At 38.7% G+C, this 9259-nt stretch overlaps 1 protein-coding gene across 1 annotated transcript in view; it reads left to right on the top strand.

Moving 5' to 3' along the window:
- The window catches only part of agtpbp1 (ATP/GTP binding carboxypeptidase 1), a 38719-nt gene that overhangs the window by 16355 nt on the left and 13105 nt on the right, over positions 1 to 9259 (top strand). Inside the window, exons 13-24 of the mRNA XM_016455138.1 lie at positions 330 to 446; positions 663 to 1153; positions 2383 to 2466; positions 3176 to 3262; positions 3379 to 3527; positions 3807 to 3894; positions 4013 to 4157; positions 4471 to 4621; positions 6405 to 6585; positions 7114 to 7243; positions 7335 to 7466; positions 8673 to 8849. Of these exons, the coding sequence (XP_016310624.1) occupies positions 330 to 446; positions 663 to 1153; positions 2383 to 2466; positions 3176 to 3262; positions 3379 to 3527; positions 3807 to 3894; positions 4013 to 4157; positions 4471 to 4621; positions 6405 to 6585; positions 7114 to 7243; positions 7335 to 7466; positions 8673 to 8849 (1932 nt within the window). The remainder of the gene's footprint in view (positions 1 to 329; positions 447 to 662; positions 1154 to 2382; positions 2467 to 3175; positions 3263 to 3378; positions 3528 to 3806; positions 3895 to 4012; positions 4158 to 4470; positions 4622 to 6404; positions 6586 to 7113; positions 7244 to 7334; positions 7467 to 8672; positions 8850 to 9259) is intronic.

The raw sequence follows: 9259 nt of genomic DNA, 5'->3' as shown, positions 1-9259 counted from the left end.
TATATAATCTTTACATTTATTTTTATCTCAGTTTTAGTGATTTTTGTACTTCCAAGCAGTAAATGTTTATCAGACGATACCAGTCATTTTAAAATGGCCAAATACCAGCCCGCTCAATTTTTTGGAAGATGTGTCATCTGTTGCAAATTAATTATTTAACTCAGACTTGATGGGAAGGTAATAAATAGACCTGTTCTATCACACAGTGTTTACACAATCCTATACAATGATCTGCTGTTTCTACTCATAGGCCTACATGTGTTTCCGATTATTTGTAAAAGAGCAATCTGGAAACTGATTTTATAATTCATGTTTGTTATGCACCGCAGAATGATGACATAGAGACAGATATCAACAAACTGCGGCCCATACAGATGAATACGCGTCCGTTCGATGAGCTCAGAGCCTACGAGTATTTCTGTCGGGAATTCAGTGAGAATTTTGAGGTGAGGACACTTCTGATTAAATAATGAAAAGGCAAAAAATGCATGTAAACTAAAAATGCACTGATTACAAAAATTGCAGACACAAAAATACATGTCTTTAATAGCTTAACTTTTGTATTGTTACCATTTTTTCTTTCTTTTGTTAATTTCACCCCTCATATATGGAAACTCATTCACTTAGTCATCAGGTGTGATCACTTTCTGTTTTGTTCTCAGGATGATGACTTTGAAAGCCCCAGATCTGTCATCCCTCCATCAAGTGTTAACTCCGAGCTTCATCGTCCCATCATCATTCCCACCATGCCGAGCTCCCTGGGGCCTCAGAACAGACGTCCGCTGCGAGAGGACCTTCTGACGCCCAAGTCAAATGAATCCCCTCTGGAGCTGGACAGCATTTCCATCTCAAAAGGGCCAGAGGGCACAGCGGACCCCGATCTGGTCTGTAGTTTGGGCAGCCTGGTTCTAGATGCTGGCATGAATGGAGGCTCTGTGGATGGGCCTCAGGACGAGGGCGGGGAACAAGCGGTGCTGGAAGTGCCAGACACCGCAGCACTGCTGCCGCTGCACGACCCTGACCTTTACTTAGAGATTGTGAAGAGCACCCGCTCAGTGCCCGCCTACACAGAGGTGGCTTACCCAGATTACTTTGGGCATGTGGCACTCAGTCTCCGCGAGCCCATTCTAGAGAGGGCTTATGGTGTGCAGAGGTACTACACATATGTTTTACTGCCTTTTTTGAAATGTTAACGGCATAGTTCTCCCCAAAATGAAAATTTTCTGAAAATTCACTCACCCTCAGACCATCCAAGATGTAGATGAATTTGTTTCTTCATCGGAAAAGATTTGGAGAAATGTAGCATTCCATCACCAATGAATCCTCTGCAGTGAATGGGTGCCGTCAGAATGAGAGTCCAAACATCACAAAACAATCATCACAATAATCCACAAGTAAGTAAGTAAGTAATCCACACCACTCCAGTCCATCAATTAATGCCAATAAATGTTTTTAACTTCAGACCCTTACTTCTGGCTAAAATATGAGTCTTATCCCTAATATTGCCGTCTTCAGTGAAAAAGTCGTCCTGTCTGAATCAGGAGAGAAATATTCACAGATCATGCACCGTTTACTAGCAAAAACAGTTCAAAGCATTTCTGAACAAATATGTCAGTGGACTTTTTTGATGTGAGAGGAAAACAGAGGATGAACTTTTTCACCGGAGGAAGTGTCATTAAGAATTATGGACTTCTGAATTTTGGCCAGAAGGGATGGTTTAAAGTTAAAAAAATCTTAATGATGAATTTACTTAGAAGCATGCAGCTTTTGGCTTCAAAAGATGTTAACTGATGGACTGGAGTGGTGTAGATTACTTGTGGATTATTGTGATGCTTTTATCAGTTGTTTGGACTCTCATTCTGACGGCACCCATTCACTGCAATGCAACGCTAAATTTCTCCAAATCTGTAACGATGAAGAAACTCCTCTACCTTACATCTTGGATGGTCTCAGAGTAAATTTTAAGCTAATTCTCTTGTGTGTGTGTTTGTGTTATTTAGTTTTATTTAAAGCAGTTCTATGCCATATTTCAAACCTGTATCTTTTTTTCCATGGAAAACAAAAGGAGATGTTCAGCAAAATGTTCACACTGCTCTTTTCCATACAACAAAAGCCAGGGGTTGTCAAGCTTAAAAAAAACACCATAAAAGCATCAAAGTTGTCCGTGTGACTATATTCCAAATCTTCTGAAGAATTTTATGTGATGATCAGGCCAAATTAAAATAAGTGATATAGACCGCTCCTGGTTACTCTATGCTTCTAAAGAATAGAAGGTTTATCAGAATACCTCATTTTGTGCTCCATGGTAGGAAGAAAGTTGACAAAATGACAGAATTTAAAATTTTCAATGAACTATTCACTTAAGACATTCTTTTCCAACAGAACAAAGATTTTCCAGGATATTGAGAGGCTCATTCACCCCAGTGACATCCTCGATAAAGTCGTATATGACTTAGACAATCAGAGGTCAGTGTGCACAATAGGAGTGTCTGAAACAAAAATAAACGGTCTTGCTATGATGAGTGAAGCAAATTCAAGTGAGCATATACTGTACATAATCAAGCAAATGTTTAATTAAAAAACTAACATCAGGGGTAGGCAAGTATTTTTATTGCAGTTTTGCAGCTGAAAATATACAATTTTGTAACAATATACATTACACATTTTTTGTTATGGACTGATTCAAAAATGATCAAATGCATTATCAAAAATAATCAAATAAAATTAAAATATAGTTAAGATAATTTTTTAATGTGAGAATTTTGGATTTTTATAGTCATGCGAAACTAAATAATAATAATAATTGTGGTTGTAGTTTTTATCATTTTTTTATTTTAAAATTTAAATTTTATTTATTTATTTTTTATATATATTTTACTATTTATTTACTTTTTTGTTTGGAATGAACACCCTTTTGCTATCATGGAGCTGCATTTTGCACAATGTGAAACAATACTTATTAACTATATCGTCTGGTATATATCGGCCTGTTGACAGTAATGCCACTTTTCTGTTTTTCTTCTTTTTGGTAGGAATAGAGTGATTAATTTAAAAAGGGAAATGTATATATATATATATATATATATATATGTATATGTATATTTATTGTTTACCCAGGCTCTTGTCTTGAGTTATTCAAAACGCTTGAATCTTCAATGTAAAAATGTTCTTTCAGTTGTCCAGTAATTGACAACGGGGAGTCTCTCAAGTTCAACTCTAAGTTTGAGTCTGGAAACCTACGGAAAGCAATACAAGTCAGAAAGTATGTGCAGCATTAAATTATAAGCCCTTTTTCTTTCATAAATGGGCTTTTCATAAAATAAAGAAGCCGTTTCTAATTTTTTTTTATTTCTGTGTATTGCTTGTTTCTATCGGCAGGTTTGAGTATGACTTGATCTTGAATTCGGATATCAATAGTAATCACTACCACCAGTGGTTCTATTTCGAGGTGGGCAATATTCGTCCTGGAGTTCGTTATCGATTCAACATAATCAACTGTGAGAAGTCCAACAGCCAATTCAATTATGGTGAGTCACTTCAAGCATTAGTTCAGAAAGATACTCTACTCAAGTACACAAACACAGAAGTGAATGGCGATAGTTACTTTCAAATGTCTGTGCCATTAACCTGGATTATTAAGTATGAATAGAGCTAGAGCTGGAAACCAATTTGTTCTTTTATTAACATAGAGTATGTATAGGGGTTGAAGAATATTCAGCTATTTGCATCCCACCAACCCATCTATATCCAGCTTTAGAATCAGAGTGTGTTTGTCAGATTTCTGATTTCTATATATGGTGTGACAGGCATGCAAGTGCTCATGTACTCAGTACAGGACGCCATCAACGGCAGCCCCCATTGGGTTAGAACAGGATCAGACATCTGTTACTACAAGTAAAGACCATCCTTTCCATGTTCATCATTACACATTATCATTAACGGTTATAATGCATTCGAAATACAGTTATGATTTGAAAGAATTCAAGTTGACCTCTTTTCCTATCTACCACAGAAATAATTTCTCACGAAGCTCCATTGCAGCTGGCGGTCAAAAGGGAAAATCCTACTTCACCTTGACCTTCACTGTGACCTTTCAGCATAAAGATGATGTTTGCTACTTTGCCTACCATTACCCATACACCTACTCAATGCTGAAGGTACTATACAAATGTGCCCTCCCTAAATTGATGCATCTGATGGACAGTAATAGAAGCCCATAAGTATACCAGTTTAGGTGCATAAAGAATGCTTATTATAAATCATAATGCTTTTTGTATCCATTTTTACCTTAATATTCAGCAATACTGTTAGAGCTGTAGATTAGTGGTTTTGTATGGCAATATTTATGCGTACCTCAGAAATCCAGCAGAAAATGGATACCATCAGCGGACATATGGCATGATATTTTTTAATATATTATGTTACATACTGTATTTTGATTCATTTTGATTATGTTCCTCTTTTGTTTAGATGCATCTGCAGAAGCTGAGTGCTTTGCGCACAGCTCAGATCTACTACAGACAGGATGATCTGTGTGAAACTCTGGGAGGAAACAGCTGTCCCCTGCTCACCATCACAGCCATGCCAGGATCATCCAGCAATGATCACATCAGCCAGTTCAGTATGTAACACACACAAGAATATCACTGATAAGCATACAGCCATAGCAGTATAGCATTCTTAACACGCACTCTTAAATGCACTCACTCTCATGAACACATGCATTCTCTTGTAACACTCTCATATGCATTCGCTTTCATGAACACTCGCTTGAACGCTCACACGCCTTATAAACACTCTCACACGCATCCTCATGCAGGCTCACATGCACCCACTTTCGTTAACACCCTTACAGTACATGCATCTTCATATGCTCACTCTCATTAACACTTTTTCATGTGTCCACATGCGTACTTGTATACACTCACTCCCATGAACACTCTTGCATGCATCCACTTTCATAAACACTCACATGCACTCACTCTCACAAACATTCTTTAATGTGTCCTCATGCACTCTTTAATTAACAATAACATGTCCTTATGTATGCTTACATGCACTCGCTCTCATTAACACTCTCACATGCATCCTTATGCACACTCACATGAACTCCCACATGTGTCCTCATACACTTCCACATGCATTCAGTCCCAGGAGCACTCACATACGTCCTCATGCACACTCACATGCACTTACTCGCATGAACACTCTCGCATGCATACCCATGCATGCTCGCATCGCTCATATGCGCTCAGTCTCATGAACCTCTCACTTCTCATCTCATTGCATTCCTCATACAAGCACTCTTCCATGCATTCTTGAATGCACCTGCGCATATGCTCATTCAAGCACTCTCCCATACATTTTTGAATGCACTTGCGTATACGCTCATTCGTCCTCATACACTTCCACATGCATTCAGTCCCAGGAGCACTCACATACGTCCTCATGCACACTCACATGCACTTACTCGCATGAACACTCTCGCATGCATACCCATGCATGCTCGCATCGCTCATATGCGCTCAGTCTCATGAACCTCTCACTTCTCATCTCATTGCATTCTTGAATACACCTGCGCATACGCTCATTCAAGCTCTTTTCCATGCATTCTTGAATGCACCTGCGCATACGCTCATTCAAGAACTTTTCAATGTATTCTTGAATGCACCTGCGCATATGCTCATTCAAGCTCTTTTCCATGCATTCTTGAATACACCTGCGCATACGCTCATTCAAGCTCTTTTCCATGCATTCTTGAATGCACCTGCGCATACGCTCATTCATGCAATCTTCCATGTATTCTTGAATGCACCTGTGCATACGCTCATTCAAGAACTCTTCAATGCATTCTTGAATGCACCTGCGCATACGCTCATTCAAGCACTCTCCCATGCATTTTTGAATGCACCTGCACATACGCTCATTCAGTCACTCTTCGATGCATTCTTGAATGCACCTGCGCATGCGCTCATTCAAGCACTCTTCAATGCATTTTTGAATGCACCTGTGCATACACTCATTCAAGCACGCTCCCATGCATTCTTGAATGCACCTGCGCATACACTCACACAAGCACTCTTCCATGCATTCTTAAATGCACCTGCGCATATGCTCATACAAGCACTCTTCCATGCATTCTTGAATGCACCTGCGCATATGCTCATTCAAGCACTCTCCCATACATTCTTGAATGCACTTGCGTATACGCTCATTCAAGCACTCTCCCATGCATTTTTGAATGCACCTGCGCATACGCTCATTCAATCACTCTTCGATGCATTCTTGAATGCACCTGCGCATGTGCTCATTCAAGCACTCTTCAATGCATTCTTGAATAATGAATGCAAGCTGTCTGTGAATAGGTATGGCACACTCAGCTATGCTGTAATGTGTGTTTGTAGGAAGCCGTCCAGTGGTGTTTCTGTCTGCGCGAGTACATCCTGGAGAGACTAACTCTAGCTGGGTGATGAAGGGCACTCTAGAGTATCTCATGAGTTGCAGTCCCCAAGCCCAACGTCTACGAGAGAGCTACATCTTCAAAATCATCCCCATGCTCAACCCTGATGGTGTCATTAATGGAAAGTATGTCAACATAGAACACTAGATTCTATAGAGATACTGACAGAGATGATGTTGACAATACTTTTTTTTTTAAATTTTTTTATAAAGTATTTACCCCTTTCATTCATCATTAGAATGCAGCACCATCCAAAGTTTTCCATTTTTAAAAATAACATGTTTAATATTTTAGTTCTATATAATTTCTAGGGGTGTCAATATAACGTGTTAATGTGATGCAGTTAATCATAGAAAAAATTGTGTGTCAAAATTATTAACGCATTTAAAGCACTCCACCCTGGCCCATACCTGTGCGTCAGGTCACATTGCATGCAGTTGCTTAAATTTTATGTTGAATCAAAATATTTCTTTTTAAAGCTACTTTTTTTTGTAATTTCTGAGCCCAAATTGATGTGCAATTAATTTTATTAATTGGCATACTGTATCATGCAGTGATTAGGTTTTGCATAATAAAAATATTGATATTTTTCATTCTTCACACACTTTATCTGTAATAACATATTTCCAATCTTCTTCGCTTTTACTCTGCAGTCATCGTTGTTCTCTTAGTGGGGAGGATCTGAACAGACAGTGGCAGAACCCCAATGCCGAGCTGCACCCCACCATCTACCACGCCAAGAGTCTCCTGCAGTACCTCAGAGCTACAGGAAGAACTCCACTGGTGAGAGAGCATCACGCTGTACATGAGAGAACTCAGTTTAAATGGAGTTAATGACACAAGCAGTGTGTTTCTCTTAACTGTGTGTGTTTAGGTGTTCTGCGACTATCACGGCCATTCACGGAAGAAGAACGTTTTCATGTACGGCTGTAGTATTAAGGAGACGGTGTGGCAGACCAATGTCAACAGCAGCACCTGTGAACTACACGAGGATCTTGGATACAGGGTAACACATCTGCACACTTTTATTAAATCTTTTATTGACATTTTTTGGCACGTATTATGTAGACATCATCTTACAATATACAAAGATCCAGATCAATTATGGTAACTAACCTGCAAAAATGGCTCGTCTACACATCATGCACATATGACTGCCCAAGTTTACATATTAAAGGAACTGGTTTCCAAAACATGGAAATTTGTGAATGGAAATGCTTTTGTTTAACACAAAAGAAGATATCTGGTCAATGTTTCAGTTTGGAAAGAATTCATGCTACCTTTATACCTGCTCGCAGCAAACAGCACAAAAGACCATGTAAAAGAAAACTGACTGGCTGTATTTTACTTTTATTTGAGCAGAATATCTCAACAGTGATGACTAAACTCCAACTTTAATGTTTGCTGGTGTTTTCAGCTCCTCAGTGCTTTTTCTGTAATGTAGAGAAAGCCAGGTTGGGAATATTATGCAAACCACTGGGCAGAAAATGTATCAATTTAAGAGAAGAGCTCTGATTTAAATTCAGGCAATCGCAACCTGAAAGCTTGTGAAGGCTTGTTATCAATGCAAGATAACACCAAACTGAAATTAAACTTTTTCAGAATAACTAACCAAATGTCACAAATGTAAAGCAAATATCAAAGACTATTATGTTTAATAAATCGACAAAAGCAGAAATTGTGATCACGATTAAAATGATTTTTCAAGTAGCCCTATCTGAATTGAATCAACACCTATCTGAATTGAATCAGTAGCCCTATCTGAATTGAATCAATAGTCTCCATAATTGAGCTATTTTCCTGTTTATTACTGCGAAGCTGCTTTGACACAATCTGTATTGAATAAAGCGCTATAGAAATAAAGGTAGCTTGCCAACTTTGGAGCTTAAAATATTTGGGTTACATTATATAGACAAAAACAACTTAAGCATTATTCAAGTATCACATACATTTTCGCAGACTATAGTCAGTCATAAGATTTTGGAATGGCATGAGGATGAGTAAATGACAGAATTTTCATTTTTGGTGAATTATTCTTTTAGAAGTACAGCAGGATAAACAGTTTGTTTGATTTTAAGGATCAAAGAGATAGTAGAGAATAATCATGTAAAAAAAGAGATACTCTCTGTCGAGTGTTGATCTTGTCAAGTAATTTAGCTTTCTAAAATGCACTTGAAGTTGAAGAAGCTCATTGTGCGTCATGTTTTTTTAGACTCTGCCAAAGCTGCTGTCTCAGATGGCTCCAGCGTTCAGTCTGTCCAGCTGCAGTTTTGTAGTCGAACGCTCTAAAGAGACCACGGCGCGAGTGGTGGTGTGGAGAGAGATCGGAGTGCAGCGCAGCTACACCATGGAGAGCACGCTGTGCGGCTGCGACCAGGGCAAATACAAGGTGAGGGGGGCTATTTACAGAAAAAGAGAGACGGATGTTTGTTTTTTTTGTTATTAAATTTAAGCCTTTTTTTTATCAGTAATATTTTAGAATATTTAGAAGTTTTTCAAAATCTTAGTGTCTGCTGAAAATTACCAAGAATATCGGGTTACCAAGACAACTGCAGATAAAGAACAAAAGCAAACAGAGGATATAAATCACCATTTGGTTCTTATTATCCAATTATTTGATGTTCAGAGCAGGGGCAGGAAACAGTCGACATTAACGATCAGGGATCTGACGACATGCGTGCCATGAGAAAGTGTTTTAATTAGGGATGCTCCGATCCGCCTTTTTTGCCTCCGATACCGATTCCGATACCTATGGTTCGGTATTGGCCGATACCGATTCCGATCCGATACCAGTGAAGT

Source organism: Sinocyclocheilus anshuiensis, unplaced genomic scaffold, assembly GCF_001515605.1.
Source record: "Sinocyclocheilus anshuiensis isolate Anshui unplaced genomic scaffold, SAMN03320099.WGS_v1.1 scaffold449, whole genome shotgun sequence".
NCBI lineage: Eukaryota > Metazoa > Chordata > Actinopteri > Cypriniformes > Cyprinidae > Sinocyclocheilus > Sinocyclocheilus anshuiensis.
Note: the sequence above shows the minus strand (reverse complement) of the source record. Positions and strands in the feature narration are given on the sequence as shown.